Below are 25,671 nucleotides of genomic sequence, written 5' to 3'. Positions count from 1 at the left end.
GAAGCCGACAGTTATTTACATTTTAAACACCATGGATTTTTTTCCCCCCCTTTAATGAAATGGGTAGCAGGCAGGGTTTATAACATAAGAATAGGGACAGTTGGAAAAAGTAGTTATTTGTATAGAGAGCTTTAGTGCTACAAGACTCCTGAATTGACAACAGACCTGAATTTTAGCTTAAGCGCCTCCACTACTGTTTATGAATCTTAGCTTACTTTTCTTTTCTTTTAATCTTTATATCTGACTTTAGTAACAGAAAATACATAGCCAGACTACTGCGCAAATAGTACATTCTCTAAGAAAAAAAATTTAAGAATTTTTGTCTTTAGGCAATGCACATATCTTCCTTTTTTCAGCTTTATTTCAAAAAGAGGACTGAGACAGTTTATAATCTTCATGAACTTACCTCTCCATGTCTTTAGGTGGTTAGGTCTCTTCATACTCTAAAATTCATTTATTCTAAATCCTAATGATTAACTAGTTTAAAGACATAGACTTTTTTTTTTTTTAAAAAGACTTCATTGAATCTTCTTTCATTAACTATCCATAGTATAGTTAATGAGTTTGAACAGCCCCTTAGTGGGACCTTAGTCCTCTCATGTAAAAGCATTTCTACATTTTAAGGAGAGTGCCAAAACTGGGAAACTGTTATTAAATTTCACTTAAGAAATGAATTAACTGAGGCCTGAGGAATTAGTAGAGACTTGTTTGTATCATTTAATTGAAGCTTTTGTCTAGTTGTAGTATTAAATTCATTGGAATTACACTAGGGGTCAGTAATTGACAGGCTGTGGGTCAGATCCAGCCTGCTGCCAGTTGTTATAAAGTTGTACTGGAACATAACCACACTGTTTTATCTATTTATAGCTGTTTATGTGTTGTTTATGAGTAGTCCTGATAGAGACTGTGTGGTGCATACAGCCTAAAGTATTTACTCTCTGGTCTTTTACAGGAAAGAATTGCTGACCCTGGACTAGAGCTCTACAAACTCTTAGTCACTGTATCTTTTGTGAGAGGATGTAGGTTAAGTTCAGTTTTTATTATTTTTCTTACTTTCTTTGTTGTGTCAGGTGGACTCCTGCATCCTACAAATGCTTCTGGATCCTAGATGTGTAATGTTGGAAAAAGGTCATGGCTTTTCAGTTATAATTACCTAGTAAGTTTTAATTTCAGCATTTCTCGCCTTTTGGAAGGCTAGAGAAAGGGAAGGATTTTTGTGTGTTTCTAACAACTTTATAACTTCTAGTTTTAATTTGGATCTGGTATGGACTGTTTTTTTAAATTTAGTAAGCTCTTTTTAATGTATCATTTCTGTTTTTCACAAGTAACAGTTATTTTTACTTAAACATTTTTTTTACCATGAATCTAGTGACACTGATTAAAAGACTAGACAAAATTATTCACAGTGTAGCTGAGCATGAAGTCAAAGATATATCTAAGTATTTCTAGAAAGAAACACAGTATAGTCATATTAAAGCATAATGTTATGTTTATGCTGCATAAGAAATTAGAACTAATTATGTGACAGGAAAGAAGGTAAAGTTGTATGAGGTGATATTTAAGTATTTAAAGCAGAGTATATACTTTTGCCAATTTTGAAACCATGGTTCTAACTTCTCTAAAATATTTTATATATGTACTTCTTTCCTAGTTTATGCTTCTCTATGGATGTATTACAATATCTATCTATTTTCTCTTCTGTTGCACTTGTAGATTTTTGTATGTTGAATTTATGCATGTTTTTGTGTATTAAATATGTAGTCAAAACATTACCTCATTTATTCCATACATTTTTATGTAAGTAAAATTATTAGGAAGTTGAAATTACCCATTGAAAAGCACAAAATTTTTTTAAAGATATTTTGGGAGGAAATCTGAAAAGCAAAAAAAGAAAAGAGAAGTGTATACAGGTACAGAATCCCTTAAGCTTAATTACAGAGTCCAAAAGGCACTTTTCTTAACTCATTTGGCAGCAGAACATGACCTGACCTGATAGGAAGCTGTTTATAGTCATTATTTATCCCACCTTTATGTGAATATGTTTATATTTTTCTGCAGAAATGTCAGTGAGTTTGATTGTGGAGTGCTGCCCCAGACCAACTGGGGGTTAGAAGTAGTAGATGGTGTGTTCACTTATTACTTGGGTGGATGTGATGATGGCAGCTGGAAAACAAGGGAATAATGGAGTTGTTCCAGGGAGCTACACTTGTGAAGTTAAAAGCCCAGTTAGGCATCTGGCAGGGAGTCTGCTAAAACAAAACAAAATAAAAAACCCTCAGGTAGGGGTCCGGGAAGGTCAGAACTGTGGCTAAATTCTGGGCGAGGCACTTCATAAGATTTGTAAATTAGAAGTGGGGACCGTGAAGAAAAGCCAAGATGTCAGACCATAGTGGGAATAAGGGTGACTCTGAGCGCTCACCAGGATAAAAGCCATGAAATGAACAGTTAGAAGGGGGAAAAGGAGGGGATTCTAAAGCAGGTGGGGTCTAATGACTAAAGTAGGAAGTCCTAGGTAGCAGATTACTTGAGCACAAATACAGTGATATTTTGGAAAATTGAGCAAGGATTCCTGTCCTCTGCTGAGCTGGAGGAATACAGGCATCTTATGCACTCTGCTCTTGAACTAAGTATCCCCATATTGCCTGCTTTTTAAAGTGTTTATATTAAATAGTATTTTGGTCTCTTCCATTACTGTTAGCTTCCTGCTCCAGCTTCTTCATGCTCTCAATTAGTCTCCTCCTTCACTTTTAATATGGCGCTCTATCCCACTCCAACTAGAATCCAGATAGCTGGATTATCAGTCATGTCTAGACTAAACTAAGAGTCAGCAGGCCCCAAGAGACAAGAAACTTATGTCAGTAAAGTTGATGATCTTTGAAACAGTTAATTGCTGTGTATTTTTTTAAACTTTTTTTGTTTGTTTTTTACTTCTTGTTACTGAATTCTTTACTAGATACCAAGTAGTGAGATTGCTTAGGTAGTGACTTTCAGATGAGTGTGGTGGGAGATTTTAGGGTAAAATTTCTCTTTTAAAACTTGCCTTCTGGCACTTCAGAGTGCCAGAGTGTTCAGAGTGATATCTTTCTTCCCAGGGAGAGGTGGGAGAGTTGGTTTGTGGAATGAAGAGTGATAAAAATTGTCAAGAATAGCCAAGGACTAAGCTAACACTGTTGGTCGCTCAGTTGTGTCAGACTCTGTGATCCCATGGAGGAGTCCACCAGGCTCATGGAATTCTCCAGGCAAGGATACTGGAGTGGGTAGACCTCCCCTTCTCCAGGAGATCTTCCCAACCCAGGGATCGAACCCAAGGCTCCTGCATTGCAGGCAGATTCTTTACCGTCTGAGCCACCAGGGAAGACTGATGGTGTTAGTGTGAGTTACTTAGGGATTTGCTGTCTTTGTGGGAAGGGCCGTCTGGAAGTTGATGTCTCTAGTACACCTCACATTTCATCAAAAAGCCTCAGAGTACTGGAGACCTAAGAGGAGAGTGAACTGATAAGAGAAAACAAAGTTATAAAGATTAGATGCTTCAGTGGGCATGATAGTAACCGTCAGTGATTACAAACTGTATGGAAAGGGTACATGAAGTAGTTGAAGGAGCATGGACATTGAAACTAGACAGCTGTAGGTGTTACCTTCTTTCTTCCACTTCTTTCTTCACTTAAATCTTGGACAAATTTCTTAATTCTTTATCTTCATCTGTAAAATAAGGATGATTAATATCTGAGTTTTAGTGTTAGGGAGGGGTTTCCCTGGTAGCTCAGTTGGTAAAGAAATTGCCTGCAGTGCAGGATACCTGGGTCCAGTCCCTGGGTCAGGGAGATCGCCTGGAGAAGGAAATGGCAACTCACTCCAGTGTTCTCGTCTGGAGAACCCCATGGACAGAGGAGCCTGCCAGGCTACAGTCCATGGAGTCGCAAGAGACAGACACGATTTAGTGACTCAACTACCACAGTAGTAGGGAGATTCAATGAGATAGTGCATTAAAAGGTTCTAGTAAGGAAATCCTGAAGAAATGTTAAGTCTCTTCCTATCATTGCCTTGTTAGAGTTGGTTCTGCTGCTCAGTCCCCTGCGCCCCTCCCACCATACTTCCTTTTACCCTCTAAGGTTCTCTCTTTTGTAATCTGGAGGGAGAATGCCAGAGCTAGCCTACACCAGAGGCCCCTTCTGGCAGCCTCCTTCGCTGAATCCAGCTTCTGCCATTCTTCTCTTCCTCAGTAGTAATCTGCAGCACTTGAAGGGAAATGGGAGGAAGGCAAAGGAAATTGCATACCTACTTCTGGCCCTTTCTTACCTCACTTTATCCATTTCTGTATAACTCCTGTTTCTTTCCTACTCCATTCTAGCTTCTCTGTCTTGTAGGATGTGCTTCTTAATCAGTTCTTCGAGTTGAGTGAGTCTGCCTTTCCAACTGATTTGTATTATGCAGTGGTAAGAAGCAGGTTTCTCAGCATTTCTACCACATTTGCAGGAAGTATTCTTTGAATCTAGGTACACTGAATGCATTTTCATTATATTGTAAAACAGGTTATTAGTGCTGTGTGCCTGGGTCATGTTGTCATATGACTTAAGGAGCATTAATTAAATTGATTTTATGGGATTGTATTCAGAATTCCAAAAATCAAATGTTAACATTTATGGTGTAACAAGCCATTTTTAGCTCAGAAGGGGTGTGGTGTGAAACTTGGTTGAAAGTTATGAATAACACAGATTTTTATGTGAACTGAGAAATCATTTGGTTAATTAAAAGTATTCTTTTTTTCTTTACTCTTCTTCCAGGAGTAGTAGAAAAGATTGTTTATATTTAGAATTCTGAATGTTAGATAATTTGATCCAAAATGTTAACCAGAAATGGCTACTTTTAAGTAGAAATATATTGTTTTGTTACATATTCTTCTACTTGTTATAAAAATCCTATCATAGTATAACTAAAAGGGAATTAAAAATTTTTTGAATTATAGTGGTCTCTAATGATTAGTATTTAAAGATTGTGCTCTATAGAACATTGAGTTCTCAGAATTCCCAGCAGGGGGAGGAAAAGAAAAAGATAGAAAAGGGGCAAAGTTCAGTACTTAAAAGATGCGGAGAAACGTCAAGTGCCACACACACACACACCCCACCCCCCCTCCTTCTGGCAGGATATAATGTACATTACATATAGCACATATGTGGAGACCCTCTGTAGGAAGGAAGACTGCCAACACACGCACACACACACACACACACACGCACACACACACACACACACACACACACACACCCCTTCTGGCAGGATATAATGTACATTACATATAGCACATATGTGGAGACCCTCTGTAGGAAGGAAGACTGCCAACATGGTGTTTCCCCAAAAGATTTGGATTCCATTCCCTCACATAAAACACAAATCCTCATTTCCTCATTGTTTTTCACTATTCTACACAACACTTTTTAGGAAACACTGCTTTACCTGTTGGAATGCTCTCAATAGGTGAACCTGTTAAAATTTATGCACTTGTAGTTTCTATAATTACAGTTTTTAATGAGAGCCTGATAGTGTCTGAAAATGTCAAACAGTCATTTCTCTAGTGATGGACTTGCAAGTTTTCAGTTTTCACCTCTCATAATGCTGTAATCAATGCTTACACTTCTGATATTCTCCTTTTCCTTTCTCTGGCACGAATTTTCAAAAACTCATGCTTTTGTCAAGTGGTTTTGATATTTTTATGACTTATTTATATTTTCCAAAAGAGTTGAACCTATTTGTACTGTCACTATAAATCTATCAGCTTTTCTAAAATCTCAGTTTTGGCTGTGAAGTTTTTGCATTTATAATATTTAGATTTAATGTACGTATATTGAATCACTCAGCTAAATTCTTACTGAGCTTAATCAATATTGTACACTTAACATTTTAAGTATTTGACTAATGACAACTGGTTTATTTTAGAGTTATTACAGAGAATTAGAAAGTCTAAGTTCATATCAAGTAATTTCATAGATTTGAAGTTCATTGTCATTTTGCTGCTATTTTCTAAAGCAATTTCAGTTTCTTTGTGCTTATCTAAAAATAATAAGTTAAATCTTTCTTACCTAAGGTAGTAAATGAATTATAGGAGCATAGGGGACACTCACCAGCTATTAAAATATCTATATTATCTAGTTTCAGTATTCTTTGTACATGAATAGTGCTAGTTTTATTTCTTTTTTTTTTAAGCATTTGGTTATTTCTAGTTAAAGAAAAACATCCTTTTACAAAGAAGACAAAGTGAAGTAAAAAACAGAAGCAAGCAGGGTGTGGGCTTCTCATAAGTTCTTGGTCCAAAACCTGGACGTGATTTTCTGCGTGGACAGTAGGGGTGACTGGCCAGCAGAGAGATGACTTTGAGGGGTGGGTGGAGCTGCAGCCTAGTCGCCTAGTCACCTCACCGTGTGAGGATTAAATGGAAACTCCCATTATCATAGCACCTCAGCCTCCAGAGATTCTGTTAGGTTGGTTTAGGCTCAGAAAACTTTGTATTTTTAAAAGCAACCAGAGTTGCTATTAACCAGAGTAGTCTATTTTGTTATAGGTCTACTATTTTGACATGCTCAGCTTCTTAAACAGTTTACCTACCTCATCTATGTTCTTCCTTTTGCTGTTTTCCCAACACTGCCTTTTCAATTGTTTGACCCTTGTCCCTGAAGGAATTGGGAGGTAAACTGATTTTCTGATTTACTGAAAGGTGTAGGGCGAAATATTGGGGCTTCCCAGGTGACACTACTAGTAAAGAATCCACCTGCCAGTGCAGGACCTGCAAGGGATGCGAGTTCGATCCCTGGGTTGGGAAGATCTCCTGGAGGAGGGCATGGCAATCCACACCAGTATTCTTGCCTGGAGAATCGCCTGGACAGAAGAGCCTGGCGGGCCACAGTCCATGGGGTCACAACGAGGTGAACACGACTGAGCATGCCCACATGCATGGGGAAATCGGTAGAGAGTGAGCCCAAATATAAAGTAAGGCCCCACCTCCACCGCCATGCTCTGTTTGTTCTGCACTTTTGTCCCTTACATCTTAATATCAGAAATGCTGTTTTCCCTTTTTTTCCGGTGGAAAGGTTTCCTAGCACTGAGGAAAGAGAATGAGTTTTGTTCCCAAAGAGACCTGGGTTTGTTCTTCTGTCCTGTATACTGGCATCAAAGTTTTTTTGTTTTTTTTTTTCTGTAATATGGGGACCAGTAATACTTGCTTTCTTTCCTGTGATGATTAGAGATGATAGTAATTAAGCACTTAAAAAGTTCCTGGCTCAGTGAATAATAGCTGCTTTTCTGCAGGGCAGCGGTAGAGATGCAGACAGAGACCAGACTTGTGGACACAGAGCAGGAAGGAGACGATGGGACAAAAGGAGAGAGTAGCACTGAAATATATCCATTACCATGTGTAAAATTAAGACAGCCAGTGGAAATCTGCTGTATGATGCAGGGAGCTCGAATCTGGTGCTCTGACAACCTAGAGGGATAGGATGGAGTGGGAGGTGGGAAGGAGGTTCAAAAGGTTGGGGACATGTGGCTGATTTCACGTTGATATATTGCAGAAACCAACACAATATTGTAAAGCAATTATCCTCCAATTAAAAATCAGTAAATTTTAAAAATTAATGACATTTAAAAAGAAAAAGAATAGCTACTGTCATCAGTTTGTGATTTCGGAATTAGTGGGAAAGTGAGAGGCATTGCCATGAACTGCAGCAGGTAATAGGTGTGTCCCTCCCACTTGTGTTACCAAGGTGATGTTAACATGGTATTGTGAATTATAAAAGTAAGGAATCAGTAGAAGTTCAGCTTATTTACTGGTTTTTAAGGGTTTCATTTTAAAAGTTTTAAAATCATAACAAATTTGGAGACTAGAGAAAATAGCATTACCCACAATGCTACTGCTTTAATAATCATTGCTAACATTTTGAATCAGAAAAATACCAGGGGCACGATTTAAACGATGGCTAGAGAAGCCCACCACTTTATGAAGCATATCTATAATCAAAGAAATCCTGTACCAAGCGAACACGATATTAATAGGGGAATTAATCCTGAAAGACTTCCTGAAGGATTTTTTTTTATAAAGGTAAATTTTGAAATAGTTTATTGTAGGAAGAAGCAAGGTGCTTCAGATTTAAAAAATAAGATGCAGATAGGATTTTCAAATCATCAAGATGAAACTATTAACTCTGGAATCACAAGTGACTTGCTTAAATATTTGTTTTACTCTAGAACCAGTGAAGACTGTTGTAGAGGAGGGTATTTAAAGTACAGTGACAAAAAGACCTTATTTGCTTTCTACCAGGGGCAGCCTTCCTTAGGCAACATCTTAATTATGACCTAACGCTCTGTGTGATTTGTGAGTTCCTATTTTGTAACCTATAATTGTGCAAAGCCTGAATCACAGGTCATAGGGAGTATTAGGTCAGTAAAAAATGATCTATCTTCTTTTAGATTAAATCTTGTAGGGATTCAGATCGAGCTGCCCAGAAGGTGTCACTTTTGCATGAGGATTCTTTTGAACCCATAGGTTCAAGAGAAAATATTGTCTTCCCTTAGCTACTTAGAATAAACTGGGGACTTGTCTCAGGGAAGAGTTGTTATTAGAGGTAAATTTTTTCTAAGTAGCCCCGTCTCTGTCAGAGCAAACATCTATTTACCAAACACCTACTCCCCTTAGTCATCCTGTGACTGTTCCTGTCCTCGAAGCCTCAGGCTCCCTCAGCTTAGAGTGGCATAATACTTCATTTTACCTTTCTGTCTCTCAACACTTCATGTATCTGGGGTCTTTGATCCACTTGTGTAGGGGGTTCCTTATATCTGGAATTGACTTTTTCTCCTGTTTATCTGTCCCATGCCAATTTAATTCCTAGACCAGAATTCAGAAAAACCTAGAAGGGTAGAGGAAAGTTTCCTCCTTCCCCAACAAAGCTAATTACTGTTTTGTTTTTTTTGTTTGTTTGTTTTGAAAGGTATGGATTTTTAAGATTTATGTGTGTAACCTGAAATATGGGAGATTCCTGAGAGGTTTTGTTTGTTTGTTTGTTTGTTTTTTACTCTATGCTCTTTAAACAAAACTGAGAAACTGAAAGCTGGAGGCGGAGTTGCAGCTGCTGTGATGTCTTTTAAAGACTTGAGAGGCAAAGAAAAGTAATTTAAATTTGAGACATTCCAAAACTTTAACTGCTTGATACATTCTAGATTCAGTTCTATTTACTGCTGAATGACTTGTTCATTTTGTAAATTGATCTTTTATTGCTCAGGAAAGAAAGAAAACCAATTTGTCAAACCTCTCTTATTTGTGTTTGAGGGGGTCTCTTTATTTGTGATTTTTTTTCTCTTTACATTCTTCAAAATGATATAATAAATCATTTTAAGAAACTAAAATGACCAAAAATATGAAGAAGACTTTCCCCCCCTGCATGAACTTGAGCATATATGTTCCCCCAAATGACATATGTTCTCAAAATAGTTATGTTCCCCAAAATAGCATGTTCCCCAAAAGTCCTTTGTAGATATGGTGATCATTTCAAATGTTAGTAAATGTCAAATCATTATGTAGTACACTTGAAACTAACATAGTATTGTACATCAAGTATATATTAGTAAAAATGAATGAATGAATAAAATGCCTGGCCTGTCAAGATATTTGATAGGCTTGATTGGATAAAAGGGTGGCAGCATAATATGTAGTGGTTAGAGTGCATATATCTCGAGTTACATCGCTTTAGTGTATGACCGTTTTCTGTGTAACCTTAGAAAAGTGACTCAGCTTCCCTGTGCCTCAGTTTCCTCGTCTTAAAATGGTGCTAATAAAAATAACTACCCATGGACAGTTCTGCAACTTATTCAAGAATAAATTCAAGAATATTTAAAGCTCTTAGAGCTGTGCTTGGACTATAATTCGTGATCAGTGATAATTAGTGTCTGCCAAAAATAATGGTTGGCATTATAGTTGGTACAGTGGTTTGATGGCATCTTTTTTTCGAGTAGCATAACTGTACCTTGAAAAATACATTATTATATATGTTCACTGTTAATAAATTAATCACTCTGTAACCTCCCCCAAGAAGCGTAAAAATGGAAACTAAGAGAAAAATCAGACAAATAAGCATTCTCCAGGTATGTATAGCCATAGGGCTGTAGTTGAATTAAAACATACAGTAGGTTGACTGTATTTGTATTCATCATCCTCAAGTTACACTGTAGGTTAGAGCAGGGACATCTGTTGTTTGCAAAGTGCATTTACTTACGTCATTGATAATACATATGTGGAGGTCAGAGGCCATTGTAGATTTGGGGGTTTGGATGTGGGATTACCAGTGTTAATTGTCTACTTCTTTAAGAGTGATTTATATGAGGAATGTATTGAGGGCATGGGAGATAAACTTTATGCCCTGCTTATGATCTCAAACTCTTTACTGAATTATTTATTATTGCATTGTGTTAGCTATTTTGCTTCTTGATAGATCATTTTACACCACAATATTGCTTCTGCCTAAGGAAAAAAAATGTCTCTTCAGCAGTCCTAATGACCTCTAAAAAGGGTAATTTGATTCTTAAGATAGGGTTTTGACTTGCCCTGCTGGTTACAAGAAATTTTCTCTGTGATACTCAGGTTATTTTTTTTTTCCTCACACAACAGCAGATATTGAGTACAAACTTGCTTTTCTCCTTTGGTATACTTAGAATTCTTCAGGGAATTATTTCTGTAGCATTTATTACCTTTATTGTGCATATTTTGATCAGTTCACTTTGATAATTGAAGAAAGAAAAGGAGGGTTTCTTGCCCAAGCCAGAGGGCGAAAGTAAGGTAAAGATAGAGTAGGAGCTGAAAACTTGAATACCCATAGAAGCTGGCAAATAATGTAAATGAATAAGGCCGTCCAGGTGGCAAGTGTACTTACCTGAGAGTCCCTGCTCCCCTTAGATTCAGTCATTCATTGCTATATGGGATATGGACCCAGAGTTTTGTGTAAAATCTTGTGTTTAAATGTTAGTAACCTATTTTTTCCCCAGTACATATTTTGCAGGTGAAATGTGGCCAACAGTTCATCAATTTGTAACTACTGTCTTTTAAAGAGGCTTCTTTTCAGTTATATCACAATTATTGCAGTGTTATAGTCTAGGTAATTTTATACCCATAAACTCTCTAGGAGAAAAAAGAAAGAAAAGCCTTCCTCATATCTCCCATCTGATTTTCTAATACTACTTACTACACGTGCATGCTTGCTAAGTGGCTTCAGTCCTGTCCAGCTCTTTTTGAGACCCTGTGAACTGTAGCGCACCAGCCTCCTCTGTCCATGGGATTCTCCAGGCAAGAATACTGGAGTGCATTGCCATGCCCTTCTCCAGGGGATCTTCCCAACCCAGATTGAACCCATGTCTCTTACATCTACCTGCATTGGCAAGCAGGTTCTTTACCACTAGTGCCGCCTGGGAAGTCCACATCTTACTGGCTTCTCTGCAAAAGATTGAGGTTTATTTAGGGGGAATATGAGTTATGTATTTTATATGGTTTAGTTTAATTACCTGTGGCATTCTGTTTATATTTCTATGCATTTTGAATTACATGTTTCTGCTTAGCTTAACCAGTTTATTTACAATGTATTAGTTATTGTTTATACTTTAGTATGGGATAGATGTACCCACCTTATATGTATATGATACCTTCTCTGTTGTTTAATGTTCTTGATGATAGCTGTTACTCCTGGAAGTAGTAATGTGATTTATTTTTAAGCCAGCTTATGTTTTTAAAAATTTTCTCTTAAATAATTTTTCCAACTTTTTTATTGCAGTATTTTAAAAAATACAGAAAAATTGAGGAATAACAAAATGATTGCTCACATATGTACTACCTACAGTATTCATCTGTTAACATTTTGCCGTATTTTATGGCTAATTAATTGATGTACTTAACCATTTGAAAATGAGTTGCAGACATCATACTGTTTTACTGACATATACTTGAACATGCACCTAGAAATAAAAAATCCATAATCAGAAATGCCCTCTTGTAAATTTGCATATGGGTGTGTATGTATTTTACCCACATGCGTATATGTTGTATATATTCTAGAAAGGTACTAGAGTGTACCCAGGAGATGCTCATGAATCTAAAAACAAAACCTCTTCTATTGATTATTTGTTACAAGAGAAGTGAAGGCTGCATTGGATCTGGGTCATAGCAGATAATGATCTGTGTTCTACAGTCCTTGGATGGCATCTATCCAAGTGCCTTCAAAAACATGAGTTTGCTTTCATAACAAGGTTCACAGGGATAGGGAGACTATCTGTACTGGTTGAGATGGGATTTTTCCTAAAGACTCAGCAGTGGTCACAGGATTGGAAAAGGTCAGTTTTCATTCCAATCCCAAAGAAAGGCAATGCCAAAAAGAATGCTCAAACTACAGCACAATTGGGCTCATCTCACATGCTAGTGAAGTAATGCTCAAAATTCTCCAAGCCAGGCTTCAGCAATACATGAACCGTGAACTTCCAGATGTTCAAACTGGTTTTAGAAAAGGCAGAGGAACTAGAGATCAAGTTGCCAACATCCGCTGGATCATGGAAAAAGCAAGAGAGTTCCAGAAACACACCTATTTCTGCTTTATTGTCTATGCCAAAGCGTTTGACTGTGTGGATCACAATAAACTGTGGAAGATTCTAAAAGAGATGGGAATACCAGACCACCTGACCTGCCTCTGTATGCAGGTCAGGAAGCAATGATTAGAACTGGACATGGAACAACAGACTGGTTCCAAATAGGAAAAGGAGTACGTCAAGGCGGTATATTGTCACCCTGCTTATTTAACTTATATGCAGAGTACATCATGGAAACACTGGGCTGGAGGAAGCACAAGCTGGAATCAAGATTGCCGGGAGAAATATCGATAACCTCACATATGCAGATGACACCACCCTTATGGCATGGTGAAGTGAAGAGGAACTAAAAAGCCTCTTGATGAAAGTGAAAGAGGAGAGTGAAAAAGTTGGCTTAAAGCTCAACATTCAGAAAACTAAGATCATGGCATCTGGTCCCATCACTTCATGGCAAATAGATGGGGAAATGGTGGAAACAGTGTCAGACTTCATTTTTGGGGGCTCCAAAATCACTGCAGATGGTGATTGTAACCATGAATATAAAAGACGCTTACTCCTTGGAAGAAAAGTTATGACCAACCTAGATAGCATATTCAAAAGCAGAGACATTACTTTGCCAACAAAGGTCCATCTGGTCAAGGCTGTGGTTTATCCAGTGGTCATGTATGCATGTGAGAGTTGGAGCGTGAAGAAAGCTGAGCGTCGAAGAATTGATGCTTTTGAACTGTGGTGTTGAAGACTCTTGAGAGTCCTTTGGACTGCAAGGAGATCCAACCAGTCCATTCTAAAGGAGATCAGTCCTGGGTGTTCATTGGAAGGAGTGATGCTAAAGCTGAAACTCCAGTACTTTGGCCACCTCATGCGAAGAGTTGACTCATTAGAAAAGACCCTGATGCTGGGAGAGATTGGGGGCAGGAGGAGAAGGGGATGACAGAGGATGAGGTGGCTGGATGGCGTCACCGAGTTGATGGACATGAGTTTGAGTGAACTCCGGGAGTTGGTGATGGACAGGGAGGCCTGGCGTGCTGCAATTCATGGGGTCACAAAGAGTCAGACATGACTGAGCATCTGAATTGAATATGTACTCATAACCTATTTTAGTAAAAAAGTGCTTATGTTACAAAGAAAACTGAAAGTCTTCACACTTGAGTAATCTTACCTGTAAATTTTCAGAATTTTAATGAAATGTCTCTTGTTTGGCAAGTTTTGACATATGAATATGAGTAATCCTACTCTGTTCTGCCTATCTACCCTCTGAAAAAGGGGTTTTGTACCAATAAGTTTACTATTGGGAATTTTCCAGTTTCACTTTAAGGCTGTTAGGAAAAATGTCTCCATTTGTTTATGCTTTGTGCATTTCTGTGGAAGATTTCCAGTATTGTGATTGCATTCCTTTTCATTCTTCTTTTAAAATATTATTTTCCTTTATTGCAGGTGTATGACTAAAGTTTAATGAGCAGAATCGTGACCAGCTAGGAGACTTTTCTGCAAGGAATGGAATTAGCTCATAGCTTATTGCTGAATGAAGAAGCATACAATCAACTGGGTGAAGTTCAGAAGGCAGAGTTTATTTTTGATTGGTTGAGATATTTGGAGAAGCTCTTGGTTGCAACCAGCAGGGTGAGTAAAATTGCAAAAACTGTTTTACAAGGTTTTGTTTTGTTTTAAGTGCCAGATAATGTTTAATTCCTTTGGTTTACTTTTCTAGTTCTGTCCAGCATAACCTAAATTAGCTTTCAAAGGTTAGACCTTAATAAGATTTTACAGTGAACTAGTAGGTTTCTTCTGCTCAAAAGAACAGGAAGAAATTAACCAATATTTATAATATTACTTTAAAATATGTTAAAAACTAACTACAGAGCACAGTGTGTTAAGTTTCATCATTGTTATCTTCTTACCTGTGTCCCTCCATGTGCATGATGTCCTGAAACAGTATTGTACTAGATAATGTTATGGGAATTTCACTAAAAAAAAAAAGGTGTGAACTCTTGAAGGGGAATATGAGCTGAGGAGTCTTGAGTAAACATATTCTCTCTTAAAAGTTTATAAAATAGGTACTGCAGAGAAGAAAGCCAATCATTCATATCCTTCCCTACATTCAACAACTGTCAACATTTTGCCAAGTTTAATTGATTTACAGAGCCATGCGAGTTGCTACTTTATTTCTAAATACTTTCCTATATATCTCCTACAAATAAAGGTATTCCACAGAATAACAATACCTTACATAATGCAAAAATGTTGCAAAGACACTACTCATGGAGACATTTAGAATTTATAAATGACAAAGGTCCATAGCCTGAATTAACAAGTATTTTATTGTGAAAATTGAAGCCTCAGGAAGCATCTGAATACCATTACCACTGTGATAATATTCTGGCCTCCTTTTTTAGAGAGTAGATAAGTAAAATGGAGTCACAGCATGGCATCTACATGCAGAAAATTCCACTTAACTTAGAAAAAGATCTAAGTAAAACAGGTAACCATTAAAAGGTCAGCTCTGGTGATAGGTTGTTCACTGATGTAGATATATATCAGGCAGGGACTTAAGAACTAAGAAGCACTAGTTAAGATATAAATTTGTAAAGAAAGAAAAGCAATGGAACCCTTGTCTTTGTTGACAGACTCCAGTATATTGTGGTCCAGAATTTATTCTCTGGAGATACCAGCAGTGCAGCAAACTACTTGCTTGTGAGGTGTAGTAACTATGCCACCAACTTATTTGTAATATTTAGTTAAAATAATTTTTCATTTTTCTGGAGGCTTTTGGTTAGTTCTTAATTACATGAAAGCAAAATCATATTAGAGAAGTACATGTAATTGCATTGATGAGAATCTTCTTTGTTCACTTCATTTGTAGAGTGATATAAGGGAGAAGCAGAAGACTCTTGTGGAACAGCTCCTGTCTTTGCTAAACAGCTCCCCAGGGCCTCCTACTCGTAAACTCCTTGCTAAGAATCTAGCCCTTCTTTATAGTATTGGAGACACGTTCTCTGTTTATGAGACAATCGATAAATGTAATGATCTTATTCGAAGCAAAGATGATTCTCCAAGTTATCTTCCCACTAAACTGTAAGTTAATATTGAAAGTGAATATAAGAAATCTTTGTTGTATCATTTTTATAAAGAACTCAAACTTTGCTGTATAGTAGAAATTAGCACAACCTTGTTAATCAACTATATTTAGTAAAATAATTTTTTAAAAGAACTAAACTACTTGATAATTATTATAAAAATGAATACAAATTGTTTTCCTCATTTTCTTAAAAATACGTAGCTTTTGAAAAGATCTTTTATTTTCCCATTGAGAAACAATTCTTTTAAAAAGTTTAGACATGTGAAGCTTAGATTTGGGAATCAAAACCATCTGATTAATATTTTAGCAGTTGAGTGTTTAAGGAACAAGTATGTTAAATTCTTCATGTTTTGGATGCTTTTAGTTTATTAGTTCTTAGTAGTGAAGATTAATAGTAAATATATAGAAAAATACTATTCTAAGATCCTAAAAGAACAACTAAGTTTCTTTCTCCATAGAACTCAGTTCATTTTATCACCTGTTGTTTAGAGAAGGCTATTTACGATGTATGGCTGCACAGTACTAATTTTATAGAAATTTTTTTATTGCTTTAATTTTTAGCTTAGGATAGAATATGCTTTTCCATAAAATTTTGAGACTTGATGAGAACACTATTCTTTTTAAGACTGTCTTTGATTATCTAATATGTGAAGCTCAGTTCTATTAAAAAATTTGGGGGAATGGAATCTTTGGGCTGAGATTTAGATTAGTTGAAGACATATCTTTTTAACATTCTTATATTGAAAGTGTAATCATTTGATACTCCAGTGTCATTCTTTATGACTTAACAGTGGAGTAGATTCTGGGAAATTTATCCTTTAAAAATAAAATTAAGTGGTCATCTTTACATGTCCTAAGAGCCTTTTTTTCTTGTTTTTTCATTCTTGACTGATTTCTAATTGAAATGTCATTTCAGCGCTGCTGTGGTGTGTTTGGGTTCCTTGTACAAGAAGTTGGGTAGAATATTAGGTAACACCTTTACTGATACAGTGGGGAATATTCTCAAAGCCATGAAGAGTGCAGAGGTAAATACAGATTTTACAGTTTCTTGAGCTAATAAAAGAGCCTTATCTATGATAAGCATACATAGTATATATGTAAATATATCCATAAATGACATATTTTTAGGTAGTGCACCTATCTACTTTGTATATTAAATCTTTATTAGAAAAACAATAATGCAGTAAAATTTTTTGTGTTCAGATAAATTCCAGTGGACACAAACTAAGGTGCTTCTGGCAGACCCGTCCCTGCTCCTCCTCCTTGTTTCACCTTTTCCATCTCATGCTACTTACTAGTGCCAGAGCAAGTGCTTGCCACCAAAGGTTCAGATACACAGTGGGTAACGACCGGATACGTGATGCATGGATTAGTATTCTCCCTGCATGAGCAGGGAGTAAGGAATAAAATCAAGGTAGGAAAGAGTGTGAAGGACATAAGCTTGACTAGAACCCAGATGACCTTTTAATCGCCAGGGGTGAATATATTCTCAGCCTTAGCCTCACTGATTTGTTAGTATCATTTACCATTGTGAAACACCCTTTGTCTTTATCAGACTGCTAAGATATACTGTAATTTTTTGCCAACTGAAGTTTTACCAATCTCATTTTGAGATTCAAACATTTGTATGTTTGTATATCAAAAATTTTAAATCTGTGGTCCCTCATATTTAAGGATAACTCAGCACCTTTAAATATTAAAAAAATCGCACTAGTTCTTATTCTTACATTACTTTGAAGAAGTGTAGAAAATTTGTAAAAATGCAGGCCTGTCACACACCTTCCTTTAACTATATCAGGATAAAATATGGGAAAATTCAAATATAAAATATGCCAAATTTCAAGAAGAATGTAACTGATTCTAGAACTTTACAGAGAAGTGAAATCCATAATATAAAACTGGTGAGAAAATCAACTCAGCAGATTACTTCTTAGCAGTAGTAGCTTTCACAAAGATTGAAGAAGGTGATTAAGGAGGAGAAATTGTTAACATCCAGAAACATGGTTTTATTTAAAAGGACGTGTCTGTAAAAACTTTCTTTTACTGAAGTGTGTCCACTTTAAACTTTTTTTTTCTCTTAGCTCCATTGATAAAGCTATACTTTTTAGGGCTCATGGTTAACAGAGAATTACTTTATAAGTCTCAGAAAATTTTAAGTTCTTGCTAAGTATTTTATTGCTCCTCCACTTTATAACGTTTATGATTTAGCTGATTCATCAGTACCACAATGTTTTGGAGATATCAAAAGGGATTTCTACCTTTGATATACACCCATAGTGATAGACAGTGTTTGAAACTGGCAGTGTTTGAAAAAAAAGTTAAGTTTCCCATTAGGACTCATTTTGTTATGTCTACCTGTAATTACTCACTATTATGCCCCTTTGAACAAAAATTAATAACATTACTATGAAAATGATATTGATGTTAGCTTACATATAGTAGCCTTAACTTCCTGAGATATACAAACAGATACTATTTTTTGAGTGTTTACTCTGTGCTAGGTACTATGGTGAATGATTTCCCCTCAGGGGCTTATTTACTGGCTCTGTGGGATTCATCTTATCCTCGTTTTATTTTTATTTATTTTTGGCCATGGTATGTAGCATGTGGGATCTTAGTTCCCGGACCAGGGATTGAACCAGTGCCCCCTACAGTGGAAGCCCAGAGTCTTAACCACTGGACCACCAGGGAAGTTCCTTATCCTCATTTTATAGTTGAAGAAAAAAGTAAGAACAGTTTAAAGTCACATCATTGCTAAGGTTCAGAGCCAGGATTCACACCCAGATCTTTTAAAATCTAAATCCAGACTTTAAACTTCTGAGTTAAAATACTCAGGCCAATAAATGATAAAAATATTCTGAACATTTACTGTGTGTCAGGCACTGTTCTAAGTAGTTCAATTCAGTCACTCAGTCGTGTCCAACTCTTTGCGATCCCATGGACTGCAGTACCCCAGGCCTCCCTGTCCATCACCAACTCCTGGGCTTTACTCAAACTCATGTCCATTGAGTTGGTGATGCCATCCAACCATCTCATCCTCTGTCATCCCCTTCTCCTCCTACCTTCAATCTTTCCCAGCATCAGCGTCTTTTCAAATGAGTCAGTCCTTCGCATGAGGTGGCCAAAGTATTGGAGTTTCATCTTCAGCATCAGTCCTTCCAATGAATATTCAGGACTGATTTCCTTTAGGATGGACTGGTTGGATCTCCTTGCAGTCCAAGGACTCTCAAGAGTCTTCTCCAATACCACAGAGTCTTCTCCAAAAGCATCAATTCTTTAGCGCTCAGCTTTCTTTATAGTCCAACTCTCACGTTTATATATGACTACTGGAAAAACCATAGCTTTGACTAGGTGGACCTTTGTTGGCAACGTAATATCTTTGCTTTTTAATATACTGTCTAGGTTGGTCATCTTTTCTTCCAAGGAGTAAGCATCTTTTAATTTCATGGCGGCAGTCACCACCTGCAGTAATGACATGTAGTAATTCATTTGATCCTCACAACAACCATTTAACAGATAAAGAAACAGATTTGCCCAAAGACATGTAGCTAGTAGGTGGCAGACCATGCACTCTTACCATGTTACCTCATTTATAACAACCATTTATTGAATGCTTAACAACATGTAAGCTTTATGCCTGGTACTTCCATATAATTTCATTTAATCTGCATGTCAACCCTATGAAATTTGTATTGTACTGTAGTATAGTATATATTAATACAAATAGCACTTTAAAATAGTAAATACTGGGAATTCCCTGGTGATCCATTGGTTAGGATCTGCCTAGCAGTGCAGGGGACTCAGGTTTGATCCCTGGTCAGGAAACTAACATCCCATATGCTGCAGAATGGCTAAGCCCTTGTGCCTCAACTACTGAACCTGTGCCACAATTAGAGCATCCTCGCACCACAGTGAAAGATCTGCGTGCCATAACGAAGATCTGATGCACTCAAATACATAAGCTTTTTTTTAAAGGAAGCATTAAAAAAATAGTAAACACTGTATAAAATAGAAATTATTCATGTTTTTTAATGTCAGAATAGGTTGATTAGTTTGTATAAAAATCCTACTATTTCTCTAATATGTGAGATAAATTTCAATGCTCATGCTGTTTTTCACAGTGAGTTTTTCTTCCTGATCCTTAAATTTTTTCCTCTTTGATAGTCACAAGGTCGTTATGAGATTATGTTGAGTCTGCAAAACATACTGAATGGACTGGGAGCTGCTGCTGCCCCTTGCCACAGAGATGTTTATAAAGCTGCTAGATCTTGCTTAACAGATAGATCCATGGCTGTTCGTTGTGCTGCTGCAAAGGTAAAACAGTCTAATAAGCAGAATTTGTAAAAATTAATATAAAGACAACTTAATCAGTTAATCCCAGTGAAAACACTAGTAACCGCTACATGATCTCAGAGCTGCTCCCTTGGTATTGAGGTGAGACTGTCTCATTTTAACATATGAGGAAACCAAGGCTGCAAGGCTTATGTGCATTTCCCAGGGTTCTTAAAGTAGTTAGCAGCACATTGTCAGAAGTGGGGAGGTCAAGCTGTCAGGCTCCTAAGTATTCCTTCCATTCCACTGTCCTTCCTCCCTATGGGTGTGTAAAATTTACCTGTAAGGTTTGTGTTGTTTGAAAGTGACCTTTGTTTTTATCATGCTTTGTTAACATAGTGGGTTAGACAGTTAGTGTTTATGTTGGAATTAGTCTCACAACTGCTCATAGCCAACAGATAGCTTCTAAAGACATTTTTCTTACCCCACTGAGTTAGAAATGGGTCTTTGTGGACACATTGCTTTTATAGCGTAATTATTATGGCTTTTAGTAAGTATTCACTTGTCCCTGCAGTCATTATTTAGAGACTTTGGATTTGTGTATTCTTTTTGTTAGCTCTTGATAGGTTCTTCAACTTATGTATATCTGAGCCTGACGTTTATATTTTGTTTTTCATTAATTTCTTTTTTTCCCAATTGAATAGTGTCTCCTTGAACTTCAGAATGAGGCCGTCTTTATGTGGAGTACGGACCTGGACAGTGTGGCCACACTATGTTTTAAATCCTTTGAAGGCTCCAATTATGATGTGCGGATTTCAGTTTCAAAACTACTAGGCACGGTGTTGGCTAAAGCCATAATTTCTAAACATCCAGGAGCAGGTAAATTTATGTAATTGTTTTCATAATGTCTTCCGTAACTTTTTCCCTGTTGACTTAAACAAACATACGTAGCATTACTGGGACCTATTATTACTTCTGAAAAGAGGCAGAATATCATACAGATTTTAGTTTGGAAACATTCAAAGTCCTCAGAGTTCATATTAAAACAATTCAGGGAAAGTTTGAGGAAAAACTTAAAAGAACTCTTAAATAAATGTGCTTTGTTCAGTCGTTGTCTTCCTCTACACCATGGCCTTTTTTTTTTTTTTTTTTTGGTGTAAGTTAATTGTGGAGTGTTACTCAGTAAGAAATAAGATCTGATTCTTGAGAAATTTTTTTTAAGCAGCGTGCATCTGATTACATACATTTGGTTTGCCATCTTCTAGACTGGTATAAGGGAGCAATGATGTAAATAATTCCAAACAAAGATACTTGAAATTTGCTATATTTGGACAGTTTAGATAAGTTGCCAGGGGTTTATGGAATCTTTTAAAGTTACTTCTTGAGAACTTAAAGGTTCATACCTTCATTTCCCTTGCCCATTCATTGTCCCACTTTCCTAACTGACTATTTTATACCTTCATTTTCTTCTATATTACTTGCATTTGATGGCCTATCTTCCATAGGCTCCCCCTACTAAATCTACCACCTTCCAACATCTATCTGCATATGCTCCACTGTTATCAAGACTTTCCCCCTGTTATCAAGATGAATTATCTTCTGTTAAAGCCTTATGTTCAGTATGTATTAGAGCTCATCCGCTCACCTGCTTGAGGACATAGCTGTAGGAAGTCTCCCCTCTCCTACATCAACTTTTCCCTTTCTGTTGGTTCATTCCCTATAAAATATGCTTTTCTCCCCCCTCTCATCTTTATTTTATTTTTTTCCCCCTCTCATCTTTAATTTTTTTTCCTTGTGTCTTCCCAGCCAACTGGAGCCCCATTTCTCTGGCCTTTGCAGCAGAGTTCCTCAGAGGGGTTCTTGATACTCAGTTTTTAGTTTCTCTCTTCTTTGAAACACACTTCAGTTAAGATTTTTCCCCAGTTGTCTGTCAAAAACTATTTTTGTTAAGGTCGTCAATGACCTCCATGTTCATCATTTATTCAGTAAATAAACAAGTATTTATTGAGGACTTATACCAGGCCATGAACTATTCTCAGCATGTAAGAGGTGTTATTGAACAGAACAGATTAAAAGCCCCTAACCTTTGCAGCTTCCATTCTAGCTTTTAGTCACACTGAGCCAGTGGGCAGTTCTCTGCTGTCTTATTTGACAGCAGCAGTCAGCTTTCAGCAACATTTAACTCAGTTGATCTTCCTCTCATCCTCTTTTCACTTGCCTTTTAGGGCCTCATACTGCCTTGGTTTTCTTTGCTCCTCTGTAGAAATTCCTTTTCAGCCTTTAATGATTTCGTTATCTTCTCAAAGAAGTCACCAATTAACCTAGTCCTTGATCTTCTCTTTATGTGGGCTCACTCTTGTGATCCCACCAGTCTCTAAGCTTAAATACCATCTGTGCATCAGGGGTTCCTGGATTTATGTCTTTAGCCCACACTTCTCTCCTGGACACTGAACTCTCATACATACCTGCCTGTTTGAAATCTCTGTTTGAATGTCTATTTGATGTTTTGACTTGTCCCAAGTGAATGTTTGATTTCCCCTCCCCCATATGTACATGTATATTCCTGCTCTCCTTGCAGTTGCAGTCTTGCTAATCTAAGTTGATGACAGCTTCATCCATGTAGGTATTCAAGCAGCAATTTGGAAAGTCGCCTTGAATCATCTCTCTCACACTCAATACCTATTCTGCTTATCAATATTAAAACTATCTATACTTGGGGCTCCATGGAGAAGTGGCTTATATGGTTGGGGCAACAACAATCTGAGAATGAGCCTGGGACATCTTGTTATGCCAAAAAAGTAAGGGACGTCCAATGGCCAGCTTTCTGAAGACACTTCCTCTGGTCAAATCCAAGACAATATTAGAATTAATAATGATAGAAATAGATTATAACATCTTAAATAAAAAAGGAATCTATGAGTCCATAATGAAAATAAGTAAATAAAGGAGAAGGGAAAGGTCTATTTTTACAGTGGAATGCCAACCAAAAATTTAGAAGTAATGAATGTTAGATAATGACCTTTTGCAGTCATTATAGGAATAGTTCATGCAGATAAGAGTCTTCAGTGCATTCTGAAATGGGTTAGAGTTTATTTATAGCGTCTTAAAGTATCACTACACAGGTGGCATAGTGATAATAAAGAGAAAAATGGTATTTTACAGTTGATGAGATTGACAGATACTGGTTTCATGTATTTAAAGATAATACCACCAATATAGGGACAGACTGACATCAAACCTGACATTCTTTCTGATATTATGTATTGAGAAATCTTACAGCATTACTTATGCAGTTGAGAGCTTTTCTGTAACTACAACTAGCCATATATGTAGGCTTCAAAAATGAGAAAGTGATAAGGAAGATATGGAAGCTAGGAGAAGGGTACCTAAGAATTTATTTTACTCTTTCAGCTTTTTTGTGATTTTGAAATTTTTTCTAATAAAAAATTTAAAAACTATAAAAGTATGTATACCAAGACTCCTGTTGTAACTACCTTGATCTAGCATGTTATAAGCTACCATCACCTCTTGGTTGTACTACTAAATCCTCCTAACATTTTGGTTTTTTCTACTTCCACCTTTGCCCCTCTATAGTCTCTCAGCACAGAAGCAAAGTGACGGGTGCTGTTACTGCTTTGCTTGAGGGTCTCCACTGGCACCTCACTTTACTCACATCATCATTATAATAATTGACAAGGTCCTGTATCTTCTGCTCTTGCACCATCCTCACACCCTGGCCTGTCTCCTACCAGAGAACTCACTGCACAAAAAAGATATCTGCTCTACTTTTTTGTGTGGCTTTTAATCACTGTCTGACATACTATTAATAGACACTTCGTCATTTGTTATATTTATTCTTGTCTCTCTTCTAGAATTTATGATCTCTGAGGGCATGGATTTCGTACCGTTCGCTAATGTTTCTTTCCATGTACCAGTATAGATTTTCATCTGTGTCATCTTTAGGCTGAGAAATTTATTTTTTGTTCATCTTGACTTGGATTCAGTTCAGTTCAGTCACTCAGTCGTGTCCTACTCTCTGTGACCTCATGAACCGCAGCACGCCAGGCCTCCCTGTCCATCACCAACTCTCAGAGTTTACCCAAACTCATGTCCATTGAGTCAGTGATGCCATCAAACCATCTCATCCTCTGATGTCCCCTTCTTCTCGCACCCTCAATGTTTCCCAGCATCAGGGTCTTTTCAAATGAGTCAGCTCTTCGCATGAGGTGGCCAAAGTACTGGAGTTTCAACTTCAGCATCAGTCCCTCCTATGAACACCCAGGACTGATCTCCTTTCGAATGGACTGGTTGGATCTCCTTGCTGTCCAAGGGACTCTCAAGAGTCTTCTTCAACGCCACAGTTCAAAAGCATCAATCCTTCTGCGCTCAGCTTTCTTATAGTCCAACTCTCAAATCCAAACATGACTACTGGAAAAACGATAGCCTTGACTAGACGGACCTTTGTTGACAAAATAATGTCTCTGCTTTTTAATATGCTGTCTAGGTTGGTCATAACTTGCCTTCCAAGGAGTAAGCATCTTTTCATTTTGTGGCTGCAATCACCATATGCAGTGATTTTGGAGCCCCCCAAAATAAAGTCAGCCACTGTTTCCACTGTTTCCCCATCTATTTGCCATGAAGTGATGGGACCGGATGCCATAATCTTAGCTTTCTGAGTGCTGGCTTGGATTAACATAAGTTTATTTTGCCACTGCCTATGACTTATGTTGATAATGAGGATCAGAGCTTGTGACCATCATTTTTTCAGAAGAATGAAAGGGTGAAAAAAAAATTTTTTTTTTAAAGGAGATACTCACAGGGAGAAACTCAACTGTGTCAAACTGCAGACAAAGTTAAAACATTCTGCCTAGCTAGCCTGTTAATTATTGCAGCCTATCCTGGAATGTGAGGTCAAGTGGGCCTTAGAAAGCATCACTACGAACAAAGCTAGTGCAGGTAATGGAATTCCAGTAGAGCTATTTCAAATCCTGAAAGATGATGTTGTGAAAGTGCTACATTCAATATGCCAGCAAATTTGGAAAACTCAGCAGTGGCTACAGGACTGGAAAAGGTCAGTTTTCATTCCAATCCCAAAGAAAGGCAATGCCAAAGAATGCTCAAACTACTGCACAATTGTGCTCATCTCACACACTAGTAAAGTAATGCTCAAAATTCTCCAAGCCAGGCTTTAGCAATACGTGAACCGTGAACTTCCTGATGTTCAAGCTGGTTTTAGAAAAGTCAGAGGAACTAGACATCAAATTGCCAACATCTGGATCATCGATAAAGCAGGAGAGTTCCAGAAAAACATTTATTTCTGCTTTATTGACTATGCCAAAGCCTTTGACTGTGTGGATCACAATAAACTGTGGAAGATTCTGAGAGAGACGGGAATACCAGACCACCTAACCTGCCTCTTGAGAAATCTGTGTGCAGGCCAGGAAGCAACAGTTAGAACTGGACATGGAACAACAGACTGGTTCCAAATAGGAAAAGGAGTACGTCCAGGCTGTATCTTGTCACCCTGCTTATTTAACATATGCAGAGTACATCAAGAGAAATGCTGGACTGGAAGAAACACAATCTAGAATCAAGATTGCTGGGAGAAACATCAATAAACTCAGATAAGCAGATGACACCATCCTTATGGCAGAAAGTGAAGAGGAACTAAAAAGGCTCTTGATGAAAGTGAAAGAGGAGAGTGAAAAAGTTGGCTTAAAGCT

General features: G+C 37.3%; 1 protein-coding gene across 8 annotated transcripts in view; it reads left to right on the top strand.

Moving 5' to 3' along the window:
- Nucleotides 1-25,671, top strand: part of HEATR5A (HEAT repeat containing 5A) — a 97,461-nt gene that overhangs the window by 1,309 nt on the left and 70,481 nt on the right. For 4 of the 8 annotated variants that reach the window (XM_069559445.1, XM_069559444.1, XM_069559442.1 and 1 more), the window contains exons 2-7: nucleotides 953-1,019; nucleotides 14,035-14,220; nucleotides 15,461-15,672; nucleotides 16,593-16,701; nucleotides 19,841-19,990; nucleotides 20,653-20,827. In XM_069559445.1, coding sequence (XP_069415546.1) covers nucleotides 14,095-14,220; nucleotides 15,461-15,672; nucleotides 16,593-16,701; nucleotides 19,841-19,990; nucleotides 20,653-20,827 — 772 coding nt within the window. In that variant the 5' untranslated portion in view covers nucleotides 953-1,019; nucleotides 14,035-14,094. Of the gene's footprint in view, nucleotides 1-714; nucleotides 1,020-1,114; nucleotides 1,157-14,034; nucleotides 14,221-15,460; nucleotides 15,673-16,592; nucleotides 16,702-19,840; nucleotides 19,991-20,652; nucleotides 20,828-25,671 lie in introns of those variants that run through there. The other 4 variants (XM_069559443.1, XM_069559439.1, XM_069559440.1 and 1 more) reach the window with 3 other exon arrangements.

The sequence above is a fragment of the Ovis canadensis genome, chromosome 18 (genome assembly GCF_042477335.2).
Source record: "Ovis canadensis isolate MfBH-ARS-UI-01 breed Bighorn chromosome 18, ARS-UI_OviCan_v2, whole genome shotgun sequence".
In the NCBI taxonomy this organism is placed as follows: domain Eukaryota; kingdom Metazoa; phylum Chordata; class Mammalia; order Artiodactyla; family Bovidae; genus Ovis; species Ovis canadensis.
Note: the sequence above shows the minus strand (reverse complement) of the source record. Positions and strands in the feature narration are given on the sequence as shown.